The 19,570-nt window shown below is 41.9% G+C and overlaps 1 protein-coding gene across 1 annotated transcript in view; it reads right to left on the bottom strand.

The window, feature by feature from the left end:
* The window catches only part of NPL (N-acetylneuraminate pyruvate lyase), a 34,899-nt gene extending 20,774 nt beyond the window's left edge, over positions 1 to 14,125 (bottom strand). The window contains 4 exon segments of the mRNA XM_063106033.1: positions 15 to 102; positions 2,077 to 2,150; positions 10,455 to 10,538; positions 13,986 to 14,125. Coding sequence (XP_062962103.1) covers positions 15 to 102; positions 2,077 to 2,150; positions 10,455 to 10,522 — 230 coding nt within the window. The 5' untranslated portion in view covers positions 10,523 to 10,538; positions 13,986 to 14,125.
* Between the last annotated feature and the right edge of the window lie 5,445 nt (positions 14,126 to 19,570).

The following is a 19,570-nucleotide window of genomic DNA, read 5'->3' as shown; positions in this document are numbered from 1 at the left end:
AGGCAGCTACTCACTTGTTCTTCCCTTGCATCACCCACTCCTCTGCGACCCGGCGACGTTCCGAGACACTCAGGGACAGGCCTTCTCCTGTTGTGCCATTCACTGTTCCAAACAAAGAGTCAGTCAGTGGGACCACCAAACACCTTTTGCTCCTCCAACCCCAAGTCTAGATGTGTAGAGTCAGAAATCCCTGCCTAAAAGGAAAGGACCTGGGGAAATACCAGAGGACAGAATCAAGAGGGGAAAATGCCATATTTCCAATCTCACTTCAGACTTGGTCCTTTTTCCACCTTCACCTTGTCTAAAGCAGTGAGAGGGTTGGTTAACTACGACTTGTAATTACAAATCTGTCCATCAAGGACAAATAGCAAATACTTTGCATGGAGACAGAGTATCACTGCCCATATTTTAGGCCAATCTCCAACACACCACCCAGTTTCATAACTGGGCTCAGATGGCAGGAAAATCAACACCATCTAGTACTGGGGTGTCAAGGAGGTCATAGGGGAGAGTCAGATGCGAGCGCTTTTGTGTACTACACATCGAAAACTCCCCCTGTCTATAGTGACACGGTGGTAGTGCTCTAGATAACTCATATTTTTAATGATATTTCATAAGTGAGCACAAACGATATTATATTTCTTATACCAAGCGCTCTTTACACATTCACTTATTCTCACAACCCGGCAAAGTAGAAATTATTCTTCTCATTTACAGATGAAAACATGAGGTCTGAAACACTAAATAATTTAAGTTTGAATGCAGAGCTGTGTGATTTCCAAACTCACCCTCTTTCCCCTTTCCCTTCTACTACAGTAATTTCTTGGTGAGTCACAGAAAGATGCCAATGTCAGTAGGACACATTACTGAGCCCTCCTGTGGATGGCAGCGCTTTGAATCTCCAAGCACTGGGCACTGGGTTGGAATAGGAGAGATCGGGAAGGGGAGGGGGAGCCGGAAAGAGTGTTTTTATCACTACTTTGGGGATTTGAGACATTTAAAGTATTCTTCCGTCCTAGGGACGTCCTGCGTCGTCCCTATACCGAGGGGAGATCTGTGGCCCCTTAAGGAGTATCTGCCTTCTTCACTATGGCTTGGAGCTGTAGGGGCACACTGAGTGGCTCTGTAATCAGGTCTTGGTTTTGACATGTGGCATGGGACAACTTTTCTCTCAAGTTTTAATGTGCTCTGATTGTGACCATGGTGCCTCCAGCTCAGGGGGTTGGGGGTTGCGGTCCTGTACATGGAACAGTAGCTCAGGACCAAGGTGTAGGGTCCTCAGAATGAAAACATCCAAGTGGCTGGGAGCCCAGAACACCACACGAGCGGCAGCTCAATCGCAGGTAAGTACAGTTCTCAGGCTTAAAATGTTTGAGGTCTGATGTTTTTTACTTTTGCTGTCTCTGTGATAAGTGGGGTAACTGCTAGTCTTGTGACTTCTTTATGTGCAGCATTTAGTCTTTCTTCTATGCACAATTTGAAAGGTCAGGGTAAGATGGAATAAAGCCCATTCTTAAGATAAAAAGAGGGTTTAGTTGGTACTTAACAGGATTTAGTTGTTACTCTACCACTTCTTGGCTGAATAGTCTGGGACAATCTAAAGAGTATGTCTGAGTCACAGATTTCCTTTCTCTTTCTTTTTATTTTTTTTTAAAAAAAGATGACCGGTAGGGGGATCTTAACCCTTGACTTGGTGTTGTCAGCACCACGCTCTCTCAAGTGAGCAAACCGGCCATCCCTATATAGGGATCCAAACCTAAGCCTTGGTGTTATCAGCCCCACACTCTCCCAAGTGAGCCACAGGTCAGCCCATGAGTCAGAGATTTTCATCTCTAAATGGGGATAAAATAAAAACTTAATCTGTTGGCATACCACCAAATGAGATTATTTCTTGAGGTGCTTTGTAGGTCTAACATTGGCGAGTCTACAAGTTCACAAATTTTAGTTAGCTCAGCCAGGCTCCATAAAATCTGGGACACAATGACTCTGTGTGACCTCTTAGCCAGTAACCAGATGAGATCTATGTTTTAAGGATTGCGTTAGAGACATGCAGAGAAATCTCCAAAGGTGACTTACCAAAAACATTCTTCACTCCCTGTTCATTCACAAGATAATCCACATACTGACCAATTAATGAATAGTTGACTTCTCTGAAAGACACAGGAAAAATTGGAAAGAATGCACATTTAGTCTTTTTTAATATTATTATTTAGCTAATCCCCAGGTCTATACACTGCTCTTTTGTTATTATTTATTAAAAATCCATTCAGTTTGTGAAATTCTTAACCTGCTCCAAATAATACCTGGGTTGTTTTTCTGTTTCTGTTTTTCTAAATCTAGTGATTTCTCCACTCAGCCATGTGAGCCTCACTTGTATGAGCAAAACACTACTAGTTCCAACAGAGGCTTTACATTTAATCTTCATCATAAGTAATATTTAAAAAGTAGTTATCTAGTATCTTTTGCCCTTTTGGGGGAAGAATGATGGTTGGGGGCATGGTTAAATGAGAACATTTTCCACATGGCAAGGACAATCATTTCTTAGGCTTATGAAACAGGACAATTTGATCTTAATAATAAAAATTTTAGCACTTAATATTTGCGATGTCAACCAAAATCAAGGCTGACAAGGCAGAAGTAATTTTATGAAGGTTTACTGAAAAAGGAGCTTGAGGATTAACCCAGGAAACACAAGCCAACAGAGTTGGGAGATGCTCTGAAGTCTCTTACAGGCTGGAAAGATTTTACGGGAAAGTTTGGAAAGGGGAAAGAGACTCCTCATACCAGAATTATCTCATTTTTATTGGTGGGCAAAATACAAAAGTTACAATTACTGACTACAGATTATAACATATAAGTTAAAAATGTCTACATGCAGAACAGGCAGTAAACTTCATGCCTCAGTTACTCTCAAAAACAGCTCGTTGTTTCACTTAAAGTCAGTAGGTTATACATTAATTGGTACATCAACAATTTCAGGAACAAATTCTTAGGAGCAGGATGTGGACATCGGATCATAAGACTTTCCCCCAGAGGCAATGAAGTTTTAGACAGCCTGCTTGAATCATTTCATCAGTGACAACAAATGAAGGCTTAAACTCATCTGTTTGCTACTTTTACATTGAAGAGCATTAACAGTTGGAAAGAAACTTTGCTGTCACTGTGCCTCTCAAAGCAAGGTCCACAGAGTAGCAACCCTGGCATCTGGGGGAGTTAGAAATGCAGAATCCCAGGCCCCACACAGACCTACCCTGTCAGAATCTGCATTTTCACAAGATGCCCACGTGATCTACGTGCACTCTGCAATTTGAGGCACTCTGATCTTGTAAGGATCTGATGCTGAAGGTGATGAGGGCTCTTTTCCCTAAAATCATACTGATTTTAAAATCTAGAAACTGACTCACAAATTGTATTACATGATCTGTCCTCAATCAAAATGCAGGCAGGGAGATGGGCGATGGAGAGTGGAAACCCAGAGGACTGAGTTAGAGACATGCAGAGAAATCTCCACAGGCGACTTACCAAAAACATTCTTCACTCCCTGTCCATTTGTAAGATAATCCACATACTGACCAATAATGATTTGAGAAGACAGAATCAGCAGAACGGGCTCTTTCGTAACTGGCATGATGTTGCATGCATATCAGAAAATCTATCTTCCATTTACTTTTGCCTTTTATACATAACTCTCAGCATTCAGTTGTGCAGCAACTCCAGGCTAAATGTTGTAGAACCCACGGTTACAGTGACATTGCCAAGAACACAAAGTACTGGTTGGCTGCCACTTGCACTTTTGTCAGTGGGGCCAGAGAATCCTAATTTAATTTTAGTCTTATGAACGTTCTTTTCATCTTTACTTATTGTATTCCTTAAACGACAAAAATAAAACCTGATGCATCTAGGAAACAAAGTCATCCCAGGGTAGTATTTGTCAAAGGGAATAGGAACAATAAAGATAGAATAGAAAACAGCTGACTCTGAGATTAAAGGGAAAGATACTAAAAGCAAAGAACACATGGGCAATCACAGCCCACAATGGGCTCAGAGAGAAGACAGCGAGCAGAGCTGAGCCTAGCACTTGGGAAAAGGTGTGCTTTAATGCAGTGATAAGGTAATAAAGCCTCTGAGCGGGACAAACTCCCTCCATGATGGCCCCCTCCCTGCCCCAGTCTGTGCCTGGCACTGCACGGGTGCTTAGCAAAAGCTGGGTTACGGAATGGTGATATGGGAACATACACTGATGATGAAATCACCATGCCTTTAGAAGCAGTTTATCACCACACCTGCATGATGCTTTGAAATTTCACTATTACATTAACTAAAATAGAGAGGAAAATATGACTAAGGCTATGACTGAGTCAAAAAATTAAATGTATGGGGGTTCAGAAGAGGGACTGATGAATTCCAACTAGGGAGGCTGGGAAGGAGACATCAAGGAGCTGGATCTGGAAGAATAAATAGGACAAAACCCTATGATCCTCCTTCCCTCCTACATTCTTAAGAGCTGCTATTTGTCGGCCCTGTTCTGGTGTCTGCACCCCCAGGCAGATCTAGGCTGGTATGTGAAGCTCAAGGTTCCTTCTTTCTCTTTCCTCAGTGGACTTCACACCATTAGATGGCCTCAGGAGGTTATGCTTCCACCCCCACCTCTGTCTCACCCCCCAGGCCTTGCTGAATAACAGGCCTTGCTACCTCATCTGACAACTTTACTCAGGTTAGGGGTGCTAATGGATGACAAATTATCTGCCCCTTCAAGAAAGGAGAAAGCACCGTTTGTTTTTTCTTATAAAATGCCTCTAACCTACACTAATGGTAGGATTTCTGGGACAGTAGCAGAGTCACCGAGAAAATGTCCTTGGACTTATGGCCTTTTGAAACTACCAAATCCCCTTAGAGAGATCTTAAGTTGAAAAGGGGTGACCTCTAAATGTGTTTTGTTTGACTTTCACAATGTTAAAAGTTCTTTTCATGGTAAAAAAACAAAAACAAACAAGCAAGACTTTATTTGAAAAGCCAGAATATCTAACAATGCCAGGGCTACATTTCCATACAGCTGGAAAGAGCAGTGGCCACCCCCTTTAGAGGCCGGATGCTCCCCAAGCCACCTCAGGCATTTCAGATCCCTGCCTGACCCTGCAGGGGCACATTTGCTGGCCTTGACAGAGAGATGCTCAGCAGTTCCAGTCACCAGTGGGCCGCCCAGTGAAATCACCCAGAGTTGTTACCAGATTTGTCACAGAGGCAGTCGAAATGAGGTTAGGGTGGCGATGTGATTATAATTCTCTTTGGGGACTTTGCTCCCTTAATTGTTTTCCTACCCCACTCTACCTCCCCATGGTACCTAGGTCTATTTTCATAACGGGAGGTACTGTATCAATGATCAGGAAGTCACTAGAGGGAACGGAAACAATGAGATTGGATTAATCTTCTCCCCACCTGCTGGGCGTCTGGGGCTTGGTGCTCACAGAAGTGAGAGTGACACAAGTCATTTCACTTGAAAAGGCTGCACTGCCTTCTCCCTCTGTGAGCCTGAGAGCACACCTAACCACTGGGCCACCTCAGAGCAAAGTGTGGCTCCAGAACCACATTCCACGCTTGCTGTAGTCATTCTCATACCTAACCTCAGTTTAATATTTTAATTTCAATTCCCATGTGTTTAGATTCTTTGTCTTGGATCCATGATTTTTTAAAAATAAAACTACTTAACTTTTTTTTTTCTATTACAGAAGCTATAGAGTTTATTTTGGAAAGTGTACCTAATAAAAAGGAAAAAAAAAAAAAAAACTCACCTGCGATCTCCCTGGAGATAACTCCTCTTATAGTTTGATATTTTTCTGTTCATAGATACACAGTATATTCTAATATGGGTTTTTTTGTTTGTTTTTGGCAGCTGGCTGGTACAAGGATGAGCCCGTGACTTTGGTGTTACCAGCACCACGCTTGACCAAGTGAGCTAACTGCCAGCCCCTCTTCTATTAATACAGCCATATTATATGAGGGTACTTTAAAAAGTCCATGGAAAAATAGAATTTAAAGATAATATTATTCTCCAAACTTTTTGAAGTACCCTCATACATAGCTTTATAATATTTTTTCACTTAGCATTCTAAATTGAACATTTTCCTACATTTTTAGATATTCCAGCACTATACAGGCTACACAACATTTCATTTTATGGATGAACATTAATTAGCTAATCTTCTATTCTTAGACATTTAGTTTACTCAGACTATATAAGAGGAGGTAACTCTTGTATTATTTTTAACACAAATTGGGGTACAGTGTGGTGAATTGTGAAACTGCATGTAGACTCTACAACTCTTCTCGTAAGGTATAAGGATAATAGAATTTTTCTGAAGTGGCTTTTCAGAGAGAAATCTGTTTGCTGTTTGTTCCCTCTTCTGGTGCATGACCCACCATGAAAGACTTCCACTTTATTTGAGAAGACAGAATCAGCAGAACGGGCTCTTTCATAACTGGCATGATGTGGCATGCATATCAGAAAATCTGACCTTCCATTTACTTTTGCCTTTTATACATAACTCTCAGCATTCAAAATCAGAAGTTATGTGTGCTCTTGGCAAAACAATCACTTGGATATTTCAAAACTCCTTCGGCAGAGAAGCATGCAGGACTAAACTGCCCTTTCTGTTGGAGGTAGAAAATGTCCTATTCTGTGAGTTTGGATCATTCAGTCTCCCAAACACTGTGAAAGCGACAATAGTCTATGCGACTCTGAATCCAGCAGGCCAGGCCCATGCTGACTGGGGTAACAGGTTTGTTTTTTACCAGAGAGTGTTTGAAGATTTCCATGTGGCTAAGGCCACTTGAGGAAGAAAACAACTCTTTTCTTGACATTTTAGCCAATCTGAAATGCACTTTCAGTCCTAATGATTATGTACTTGCCCAAAGGAAAAAGCGACTTCTTGAAACAACCATGGAAAGCAAAAGTCTTTTATTCTGCAGAAAAAGGCAAGGGTTGGGATGTAGCGAAAGACCTCCCTTTGCAGCTCTGTGGGTTGGGGCAAGTACACTAGCCTTTAGGATGTCAGTGTCTTCAACTGCAGAAATGGAGATAATAGCTCCCTCACTGAGTTGCTGTCAAGATTAAACTGGAACATGTAAAGGAAAATGCCCAGCAGGATGACTGACACACAGTGTTTAGTCAATTGGCATTAGCTTCCTCTCCCCCTTTTTCTTGACATTATTGGCATTATTCATCCCTGTAGTATATTCACTCATGAAACAACAAAATTTACTACGACTGCACTAGATACTGAAGATACAAAGATAAATAAGATACATGCTCAGTCCTTGAGTATTGCCTTGCACTCAATAAATACCTGTTGAATAAGACTAAGCAGCACACAGCCTGCTGGAAGAGGCAGGCATGTAACAAAAAGTTATTGTAACAATTATTATAGACAAATAATTTAGATGCAACGGGAAAAGGTACACACAGGGTGCTGTGGATCACAGCAGAAGGATCCCCTAACTCTTTTTAGAGGAAATGGAGAAGAATTACCAGAGGATGGTTTTGGTGGAGAAGTAAAAGTGTTCAAGTGGAGTAGATAAAGGAAAGGGTGGTGGTGGAAAAAGGCAGAGAAAAGAGAATTTGTAAAGGCACAAAGTCTGGAAGGGAAGAAAGGGTACGATGTGTTTGTGAAAACAGAAATGAGGCAGGAAAGGTAGATTGCAAAGGACTTCCTATTCCATCCCAGGGATCCTGGGCTTTCCTCTTTAGCCCAGTTCATCTCAGACTTTAATGTGCTAAAGAATCATCTGGGGACATTGTTAAAATGCAGGTTCTGATTCAGTTGTATGTGGAAGAGCCTGAGATTCTGCATTTCTACCAGGCTTCCATGTGATATAGGAGCAATTGGTCCATAGACCATACAATGAGTGGTAAGGCTTAGACAAAAGAGGGTTAATAGAAATTCCTAAAGAAGAGAGTGACGGACATGATCAGATTTATAGGTTTAGTTACTAGGAAGCTCACTGGGCTACAGTATGGAGGATGGACTGGAATTGCAGATACTTTTTATATTCTTACTTGATGGTGATCATTACAATATCTCTATGACATAACACCAAAAGACTGCAGACTCTTTGAGTTGGAGTGGGTCTTAGAGATAATGTGGTTGAGATAATGTGGTTCATATTCTCTCTCTTTACAGAATACAAAAGACAGCTCTTAAAAGGGTGACAAAATCTCCACAGCTTCAGACAGCTAGCTGGCAAAGCTGGGGGTCCAGGACCCAGATACTTTAACAAAAATCTGTTTGGCCATGTTCTTTCTGCCAACTTCCCTATTCCAGGATATCAGCTTATACTCAGAGTTGAATCATTAGTGAGTATTCATTGGAATTAGGGAGAAAAAAGGACATAGGGGAATAGACTTGTTCAGCCATTCAGAATTATGGAGGCTGTGGTATTTGGTACAAGCCAGGTTGGTAAGACCCCCACAATGGCTGGTCTGGCACTTTTTACAGGGATCAGATTCTACATGCCCCTTCTTTCTGTCTTTTCTCTTGGAAACATGTCAGAAGTGCAGATTCCCTTGTGGGCAAGTAAGTTAATGCACACCTGGTCTCGGTGGGTGTTCTAAACCCGCTCTATACATATAGGAATGTTTGATGAAGCAGGTGATGGGAGAAAAGGGAACTAACATAGCTCACATGCCTAGTATGTGCTATACACTGACATACACTGTTCAATTTAATTTAATTCTTACAAGGCCCCGACAAAGAATGCATTTTTATTTTGATTTTTCACCTCAAGAAAGTGAGGTTCCTAGACAAGAAAAGGGAAATTGATAAAAAAAAAAAAAAAAAAAAAGAGGAAATGGTGAAATGGAAGCAGCAGGGCCAGAGGTATTTGGGAAATGGAAAGAGATCCAGAAAAGCAGAGTCATTTTACTTATCTCTAACATATGGGAAAAATATAAGAATAGGGAGGAAGAACACACTGGCATCCTCAGTGGGTCATACATGGACAAACAAGGCTGTTTAAGAAGCCACTTCCAGGCTAAGAGGGGTCTCATTAAAAGGTTAAAGTAACATGGGCCAGATGTAGGGTTTTGAGCTTAAGGACAGGATCTCACTCTGCCACAGGAAGTAAGTCCTGCCTGCTCATGCAATCACATGTCTTGTTTTATCTGTCCAACAAATGGCTGTCGCATTGAGAAATAGCTGATTTCAGTCTTTCTTAGAACTCGTGAGAAGGGAGAAGTAAAGAAAAAAAAAATTATTAACCAGCTGAGTAGCTAAATGCAATCTCAGCAAAAATTTTATTCAGACCTAGTAAGGATGTGATTTCATGACTCTTGGAAGCTGGAAATCTTGGACTCCAGTGATCTAAGTGAGAACTGTGATGTGGCCAACTTTGAATGAGAATACTAAAAAGCATAAGAAATTCCTTCTACTTTAAATGGATAGGATTAGGGTTTACAAATTCAGCAACAGAAAACCAAATAGAAGGGCCTTTTTAAAGAGGTATCTTAAGTATCTCATCTTCTTTTTGCTCCTGTCTTCTGCCATAACGGCAATTCAAACTTATTGTCCTAAGTGCATATTGACCCTATGCTAAGCACTATTGCATGGATTATCTCATTTCACACTCACAATTCCATGATGTGGGTACGATGATTATTATATTTTATAGAGAAAGAAAGGAGAAGCTTAAAGAAGCCAGCCAGCATTCAGATATTTTGGTGGTCTGACTCGTGTGACAGGTCAAAACACTTAGATCCAGGAGGTGGGGGAATCCCCTTTTTGTTAGTGGCAGTGCTCAAGGAGTTAAATACAGGGCATGGTCACCTATGGCACACGGCCATTATCTGATCACACAGCAAAGGGACTGCCATAGTGTTTATCTGGAGTCAAATACTTGCTTGGGTAATGATTATTCAACAATCATCTGCTGTTACCTCCAGCTTCTTCATTCCCCCACCCCAACGTTTAATCAATGTTGAAATGAGACTGTAAACATGTTTAAGGGGTCCATCTTGCAGAAACTCTCCCACTGTCCTCAGGATAGGACATTTTCAACAAGTCTACGAACAACCTGGGGTGGAATCATGCAGACATCTAGAGACAGGATCCCTAGAGGGGCCAAGACAGTGCCTGATATCAAATCATGTTAAAATGGGATTCTCCTCGTCCAATTCTACTGGCCCTATTAGGGAAAGCTCAGATTTTGTGTTGAAATCCAAGGAGAATTGGCTTTGAGGAGCTAGAGAAACTGGGAGAAAGGCAAGCTGCCAATTCTTACCTTCTCCCTTTCTGCACTGTGATGTGGGGGTCAGAGACAGTGCAGAGGCACCACCGACAGAAGCTGCCATCTGGCAACACTACCACAGAGGTGCAGAGTCTAGGTGACTGTTATTACAGGGAACTTCTGACCTTTTTGGTTAAATGAGAGCAGATCCCTTTATGGCCCCATGTGATAGTTACCCTTGCTCTGTCATCGGTGTGATGGTTGCAGCAACAAGACCCTGAAGTGTCTTCTTTGTGGAGGCCATTGAGGTGCTGGAAAGTCTGGAAAACATACAAGGTAATTTTTCTTTCTTCAAGAAATGTCAATTAATGATAAAACTCCTGGGCAAAGTCCATTTCTAGCTCAGAACTGTAAAATATGCCTACAAGAACACAAACACACAGAGTAACTGAAAAGATGTAAAAATTTTAGAGCTTAATTCTATTGAGGAGAAAACTCTAAGACAGGAGGGGATGGACCTGGGAAAATACTATCTGGAGGGCCTCCCATCTTATCTGTGTAGATGATTGAGGCAATCTGAAACCTCAAAGATTAGGGGTTAAATAACAGGTCCAAGTTCTTTCTTGGATCTGCTAACTCAGGTAAATTAAGTACATCAAGAAATACTATTAATTAAATTGAAATATGGTCATAAAAAAGGAACATTCTTTTCTTTCCATATCTTCATTTTTTAAGCTATAACCCCACCTAAAATCAGCACTTAAAGTTTCAGTGTAATTTACCTGTCTTCAGACTGACCTAATCATCCTTTCATTTTCTAATGTTGTCCAGTTTTGCCCAGTTTTCCTAGCTCTAGTAAACCATGTAAACTGCATATCCACCTCTCTCTTCCCCACTAGAGCATGCTCCTGAGAACAGGGAATGTTTCATTTCTGCCTTTGCTTTCCCTGTATTGAGGGCTCTGCCTGACACCTGGTGTTCAATTCAAAAGTGGTGACTATGTGGGTGACTGAATGAGGTGTTCAGGCTGTAGCTGGAAGATAACTTCCACAGACGGGGAGCTCACTGCTGAAAAAGTCAACCCTACATCACTCTTCTGGGGCCAAAGGATCCCTCACCACCTGGCAGAGAGCGTACCTGTCCATAATCAGTGCAAAAGACCCAACATAGGCCATTGCACACTGAAACAGAGCATACTGGTTAACAGCCTGGATTCCACAAGCAGACTGCCTGGTTCAATTCCCAGCTCTGTCACTTGCTAGTTATAAAAACATTATAATTTTTTGAGCTGTAAGACATAAAAAGCCACAAATGCAATGTCTAACAACAGAAGGAGAAAATAAAATATAATCAGATAGTATATGGTGACAATTATACAAAAGATAATGGGCTTATAGCAAATACAGTGATGTCTATAGGTGATCAACGAGAGTGGATATGTTATAGTTCTGACATTGCTGGCACATTGAAAACCCAGTGGCCACTATACTTAAGTCTGACCCACATAATGTGGTTCTCAATTTTGAAGTCTCCTGTTTTGTTTGCGCTTGTCTTACAGCTGTTAATCTCATCTCCCCAAACAGAAGAATATACTTCTGAAGTAGGATATGAAGACCATATCTCCTACTTTTCTGTATCCCCCAAGAGTCCTCGATCAGTGAGCCTTTGAGAAATACTTATTGCTTTTGTGGAAACCAACACGATATCTCCCCTTGCAGACATGCTCTCAGAAAGACTTGCTCCTGAAATCAAGCCCAAATTCTGCAAGTAGCTTGCTCTATATTGAAGGTCAGTAAAGGGGAGCCTTCCCAAATGTATAGGATACTAGGATTTCTCTGACTTTTTTCTAGTTTGAATTTTGAGACTAAAATCACTTTGGAAGTTTAGAAAGATTAACATTCTTGTGCTTTTGGCTGCATTTATTTCATATTTAGGGCAGTAACACTGATTTTCTTAGGATTTAAGTTGGCAGTTTTATATGTATCTCTGATTGAAAGAAATCAAATTAATTGCCGCTTAAATGCAGTTTGATTAGTTAAAAAATTCAAAACATGGGTCCTTGGGAGTGTAGTTTTGGGCTGGAAATCGCTGTCCTAAGCCCCACTCTCTCTTCCTTCAATTCACTTAGGCTGCCAGATTAATCTTACAGTAACACTGACATTTCTGATCTTGTCTTTGTTTTGTTCAGAAAACGCCAGTAGGGTAAATACCCAACTCCCTGATCTGAGTCTCTATTCAAAGTCTCTTCGTGCCTGCAATGCACTAGACCAGCTGAACTAATTGTTGCCTGTTTCTCCCACCACTTTTTACTGTCTGGCCTGTTTGTCTTTGTTCCTGTGGTTCTCCCACTTCAACCTTTCCAGACTAGCCAACTCTTAAAACTCACTTTAAAAGCCAGGAAATCCCCTTTGGCTGCTGGCTGGTATGGGAATCCAAACCCCTTGAAACCTTGACCTTTGAAAATAATTTCTTAACGCCCAGAACTCCCCCAAACACTTGCTTTTCATTAAAAATCTCACACCAGAGTTAAAAGCAGTGTAGTTTTGGCTCCCCTCCTAGACTGTAAGCCATCTGGGGGCAGGGACAGCTTTAAAAATTTATCTTTGCACAGAGCAATATACTAAATAAGTCGAGTTAATAAATAAGTAGAGTTTGCTGCCTTTGTGAACTGAGACTCCTATAGGGATAAAAGATCACAGCAACTTTAACAGAGAATGATCAAAGAGAATGATCAATATTTCTAAAATTTTAGTTTTAAATAAACTTGGGAATGTTACGCTTTGAAATTCTTCATAGCTTGTATCAAAAGCAAATGGCTAAAATGGTGTCCAGCCTAAAATTAATCTGAATTTAGGATGCTATTACTGAAACAATGGGGAGGGAATATAACTCCTGAAATCTTATACCTTTATCCACAGACAAGAAGGCTTAATGCAAATAATTCAAGCTGCCTAAGTTAAATTCTACTTATTTATTTATTTATTTAATTTATTTATTTACTTATTTATTTCGTTTTTTGTGACCGGTAAGGGGACCGCAACCCTTGGCTTGGTGTCGCCCGCACCGCGCTCAGCCAGTGAGTGCACCGGCCATCCCTATATAGGATCCCAACCCGCGGCAGGAGCATCGCTGCGCTCTCAGCACCGCACTCTCCCTAGTGCGTCACGTCACGGAGTCGGCCCTTGTTTATTTTTTATTGTAACGTCGTTGATTGTACATATCTGTAGAGTACAGAGGGCCTGTGTGCAATATGTGGTGCTCAGATCAGGATAATTAGTACATTCAGCAATATACAATGTAATCGTTTTTCGTGGCCCCTTACCATTTCCTCCCTTTCCTCCTCCTCCTTCCCCAACTGTGATAATCTCCGTTCTGTTCTCTCCTTTTGAAAGTTAAATTCTTTTTAAAAGGGCAAAGTTTTAAAAATTAAAAAAAAAAAAAAAAAAAAAAAAAAGGAGAGGGAGGAGGGGAAGGGGTGGAGGTGGGGGGAAGGGAGAGGGACAGGGACAGGGCCAGGGAGAGGGAGAGGGAGAATATGACTTGGAGAAGTAGAGATAGAGACACCGAAAAAACAAAAACAAAACAAAAAGCAACAATGCAACCATTTCCTCCAGATGCTGGGGTGTGTGTGTCGGATCTAATTGATAAACTCCCGACCCAGCTGTGCGGTCTGTAAAGTCTGTGGGGAGCGACACTTGCCCCAGGCCGGGAGGGTGTCGCATTCACGCCTCCGCCTTCTCCTCCAGGTCCGTCACAGTCTCACCCACCCCGAGTCAGGTCCCCCGCGCCCCTCTGCCGGATCCCCGGCTCGTGGGTCTATCTGCGTCCGTCGGTCCACGCCCGCGCCGTCGCGGGCGGCGCTCACCAGGCCGCCGCGGGTCCGCCTCCGCCGTCGAGGTAGCCGCCGCTCCGCGCAGCGCCGCCGCTCGGCTCCGGCCGCTCCAGCCGCGCTCTTTATAGCCAGGGCCGCCGGCCCGAGACCACGTGCCCCCTCGCCCGGGAGCCTGGGGGCTGTAGTTCCGCGCGTCTTTCCGCGGCGCGCGCAGAGCCACCGGCGCCGCGAAACTCCAAACCTGGATGCACAGAGGAGTTGACCGTTCCCCGGGTGTTGCCTGAGCCCTGTGGGCTGCAGTGACCTCGGCGCGTCGTCCCCACTCCCCGGGAGTTGGAAGCCCCCGAGCTTGCAGCGCGCGGGCCACCGCGCCAGTCTTTGCGGCTTGCGCGCGCCGCCAGGGCTCATCCTCTCTGCCGGTCTTAACTTCCCTTATCCTGCCCAAGGCCTTGCAGCAACGGGTGTTTCCTGAGATTGGGGCTGCTGTGTCAGTGATGGGAACACCAACTGCCCTTCGGGCTTTCGGGTCTCTTCACAGCGATCCTGCTGCCCCAACCGTGCACGCTAAAGGCAATTAAAGGCACATGAGTGGATTTAAAAAGTGGGTTAGCTACTAACACAGGAGCTTTTCTGGCGTATTCTGGAGAACAATTGAAAGGGTTTTGAAAGGTAAAAATACGTTTAACTAAAATGTATCTGCTGGCAGGAATGTCAAGAGCCTGTTTTCTAATATAGTGTACTTTGTTAATTAGACAGGACACAGCCATAATCAAGTCCTCAGCTTTCTCTTGGTGATGTGAATCAACCTCAATTGTCCATAAAAGGTGATAGCTGATGTTTATTCTTTCATTTAGAGAAAATAAATTTTCCAAAGGGCTTTCTAGTTTGCAAAGTGCTTTTCAGTGTTTTATAATAATTCTTTTTTTGTACACAGCAGCAGAGTGTATTCGGTGCTTACTCTGCCTACATCGTTCTAGCTGCTTAACATTTAATTCATAAAACAATCCAACTGGTGGGTAATATTTTTCATTCATATATAACAGACGAGGAAGCATCATTCCATTTTACAGATCAGAAACAGATTTAAAGAGCTTAAGTAAATTGCTAAAGGCCGTAGAGCTGGTGGGTTATTGAGCTGTGATTTTAAGTGGTCTGGAAGCTTGCACTTTGAATGACTAATCATGTTATCCTGCAGAGGGGGGAAGAAAAAGAAAGAAAGAAAAGGAAAAGAAAAAGCCCTAGTTACATGTAACAAGTTCTCCCAAGGACATAGCATAGCTTTTTGTTTCTCTTTATTTTTGTAATGTTAGCAAGAATATCATATCCTAATGGAAGTCACACTTTAATATATGCAAAATCAAGTAGTTCAGTACCCAAAGGTATAGGTCATAAGGTTTAAACGCATGAGCAAACTATTGTTTGTATAAATGTGGTAATATAAAGCGATTTCTTGTAGTAGTGTGTTAGGGTTTGGTAAGAAGCAGATGCTAAAATGGGATGAGATGTGCAAGAGACTTCTTGGGGTAGGGAGCCAGAGAAGGCAGGAATAGCCTTCAGACTGTGATGCAGGGCTGACACCAGTGGAAGGAGAGATGGGGGAAAAGAGGGTAGGATACGAAGAGTCTCATTGGAATGGGGTGGGGGTGCATCACACGATCCACTCTATGCCCTTTAGAAACTCAGCCTATACTGTGAATTGTGGGGGAGACACTGATCTTTAAAAATATGGTAAGTCCAGAGATATAGCAACACCGAAGGGGGACTCTAATTTGGGCTGAGGGGCTTGAGTGTGTGTGTGTTTGTGAGTGTGTGTGTGTGTGTGTGTGTGAGAGAGAGAGAGAGAGAGAGAGAGAGAGAGATGAGGCAGGCAGGAGAGTGTGTCAGAAAAGTCTTCCTGGGGGACATGGCACCCGATCTAAGCCTCAGACAAGTAGGGCTTAGAAGAGAAAGGCAGTAAGAGGCTTAGTACTGGGCTTCAGTCCTCTAACTCTTTTTTGATAAGTGGAAAGGGCTCTGGGACATTTCTTCTATTGTTATGCAGTATCATACAATCATCATTACTTAACTTTTTCTGCTTTTATTTCTTGCTCTCCATTTCACTGCAGTGTTCAAGGCAGGCACCATGTCCTGTTCCTTTGTTTTTCCACAGTGCAGAGCATAGTGCCTAACATCTTCAGACCAAGAAGGTGGGATTTGAACATTTTACTCCCTTCAATTCTCCTTTGTTTTTTAAAAAAATATATCAAGGTTTTACATTAGATTTTGTTTGAGGCAATTCAAGTTTGAAACTAACAGGCATAAGGGAAAGAGCTTGGAAGATATGGTGCACTGTAATTGGTCAGACTGGCCACATGTACCATATGGAGCAGAAGGTGGAGCCCCCGGCTCCTGAAATGTGAGTGAGAGGTGGTCCCCAAAAGAAACTCCCTTTACCTTCTGGTAAGGATGTCCTTATCAGAAAAGAAGAAATAGATTTTATACAGCTGAAACACTGCTGCACTAGGGAACACCCATAAAGGAAGGAGATCTAAGTGAGATTTTGAAGTGTTGCTATCCATTGTGGACCAAAAAAAGGTCTGTCAATAGGCAAACAAGAGTCCTTTCCATTCAGTGTGAAGAACAAATAAGCAGGTCATAGTTATAAGAGTTACTTCTGGAAATTCTGGCTTGTCTGGGTGTGTCAGTGGGACTTGTGGAAAAGCTGGGGTTTATTTTTGCATCAAAGTCCAGAGATCTTCAAAGAAGGGAGCAAGCCATGAGTAGGTGACTAGGCTCCCAGGACAAAGACCTTTCCCCTTTAGGGTCTACCTTCTAAAGGCAAATGCCAACTAGTAGAGGGACATCTCTTTAGGGGAGAAAAGTCCTAAATTTGGTTTCAGAGATCCCTTTGGGGTCCCTTTGAAAACCTTTTGGGAAGGGACAGTTTTGAGGGCAGAATAGTGCAGTCATGCTGAACTGTCCCCTGTCTCCTCCTTTAGTGAACCCATACAAGGTTCCTAAGGAGAAGGGGCTCGAAAGAAAAAATGAATTGGACAGAAGAAATGCACTTCCATATTTGGCATTCGTAACCTGTGATCTGTGACGCCAGGTTTTTTGTTTTTTTTGTTTTTTTGTTTTTAAATAGCAGCTTTATTGAGATATGACTCACAGAGGTCTGAGTGCAGTGGTATTTACAATTAATTGATCACAACCGGTTACAGATTTCTTTGTCCCTTCTCTACTCCCACTGCTTCACTTGACTAGCCTACAAGAAAAGAAAAGAGGTAATTCACATACCATACCATTCACCTATTTTAAGTATACCGTAGTTCAGTGGCTTTTAGTATGTTCAGAGTTGTGCAACCATTGTCACAATCAACTTTGACACATTTTCATCACTCCTTGCAGGACCCATTAGCAGTCACTCCCCTTTCCACTCTCCCTCCCAACCCCAGCCTAAGCAACCACTAATCTCCCGTTTCCATAGAGTTTCCTATTCTGGACATTTCGTATAAATGGGATCATACACTATGTAGTCTTTTAAAAAAATTTTTGTTTTGATTGGCACATGATAATTGCACATATTTATGGGGTACAATGTGATGTTTCAATACAAAAGTACACTGCGTAAAAATCAAATCCGAGTATTCTCTCTTCCAGCTATTTTAAAATATATACGATACAGTATTGTCAAGCACTTGATATTCTTTCCTTCCTTGGATCTCCCACTGCCTTGGAAACTAGATAATTAAACCAGTTAGAAATATATGTAAAGTAAAAGTGAATAGGCCTGAAGGGCTGGCCCACAAGGAGCCTGTAAGAGCACAGATTCCTTCACCCCCATTTTCATGTTACAGTAGCCCCATTGCACACCTCTTCAGTTTATGTTGTGTCCCAGACAGATGAGTGTCTCATACCACTGAGTTCCAAGCAAGTGAAGTGCAATGAAACTTGTTAGAAGCAAGACACACACACACGCACGATTTTTATTTTCTCACTGGTGTTGACCTACCACACTTAAAAATTTCCATCAGACTCAAAAATTAATTTTATTTCTGAAGAAAAGAAATATTTGAAATATCCATTTAGTACCCATTTAGTTTTTGTTTATACTGTTCTATTGTGAAGAGGTTTTTTTTTCCCATAATGGAATGTGTTTTGGGTTCAGCCATTGCAAAAACCTTTGCTACACATTTGCATAGACTTGTCATTGATAAATCTTTCCTTAAAAATAATAGAACATGAGCACAACTTTGAGTTTTAATGTTCTAGAGCCTCGATGCTTCATGTATAAAGTGCAGGTCAGTAAAAACTAAAAGGAAATAATATAGTGTCATTGGCTTAACTCACGACAAAGGATGGCTGTTATTTGAACATGAATTCAATTGAAATTCCAATAGAACAATACCAGTAACAATGTATTTACTATGTAGCTTAAAACATTTCTTACTCGCATTTCCTTATCTACTCAGTGGGAATTAAAGCTAGCCTGTTAGGCTGCCTGACAAGACCACTGAATGTTGGTAGTCAGCTATATTCTATCCTCTCAATGAACAGATGGCAAATGGAGGTCCAGGGAGTTTGTGAAATTTGCCCACAGACAGACATCTACTTTGGTGGCTGAGCCAAGTCTAGGACCAGGGCTCTTTAAATCAATACAAATGTCTCTTTCATTTACATGGCCCTTCATGTTTACAAAGTGCCTCGTCAGCTCCATAACCTTGTTTATTATACTACATCATGTGGCTTATGGAAAAGGCATTTTTTTTTTCTTTCTTGTCTTTGGGAGATTTTTTTACCTTCTCAGACCTGTGTTTCAACAGCTGATTCTATACTGAGCCTTAAATTATTTTATTTATACACACACACACGTGCGTGTGTATGTGCACATACATATGAATATGTAAGTCTCCTGGATAACTCAGTGCGGGCCACATCCTGGCAGTCACAAAATACAAATGGGGCATGGTCTTCCCATCTGAGTTGCTTCTGACAGTTCAATGCTAAAGGGCACAAAAGTGTTTATTTTTTGAAAGAGACCTGGGAACTCTTTTTTAAAAATTTTATTATTTATTATTAGGATATTCATTCTTACAAATCGCAAGATATTTCTTTATGCCCTTTGCCTGACCTATCATTTCCCAACCCCCCTCCCTCCCTTTCCCCCAGGGTGCCCTTTAATGAGTCTCATTTTGAAACAGAATGGCAGGGTTGGCCAGCTGCTCTTCATGTAGTTTTTGCAGTAAATCCTTCAAAGAATGAAGAGAAAAGACAATTCATTTCTCCTGGAAGTTTTCCTTATTATGTTTCTTTTTGTAAGGTTGTTATATAAATAAAAGATAAGGGATAAAACCCCAAAATCCTGAAATTAAAAATCAGAACTTGGGGCGGGTAGGAAGCAATACATTCATTTCACGGAGCTGTTACATACAATGCAACTGCCCTCAAAAGCAGGAATGGCAAGAAAAAGACACTCGGCTGCAGAATGAAGCTGGGGTCTTGGCCTGATAGCTTTTAATGTCTTTAAAATTGGGCTGGGCA

Source organism: Cynocephalus volans, chromosome 8, assembly GCF_027409185.1.
Source record: "Cynocephalus volans isolate mCynVol1 chromosome 8, mCynVol1.pri, whole genome shotgun sequence".
NCBI classification, from domain to species: Eukaryota; Metazoa; Chordata; class Mammalia; order Dermoptera; family Cynocephalidae; genus Cynocephalus; species Cynocephalus volans.
The sequence above is the reverse complement of the archived record's forward strand: the minus strand, read 5'-3'. Positions and strand labels throughout refer to the sequence as shown.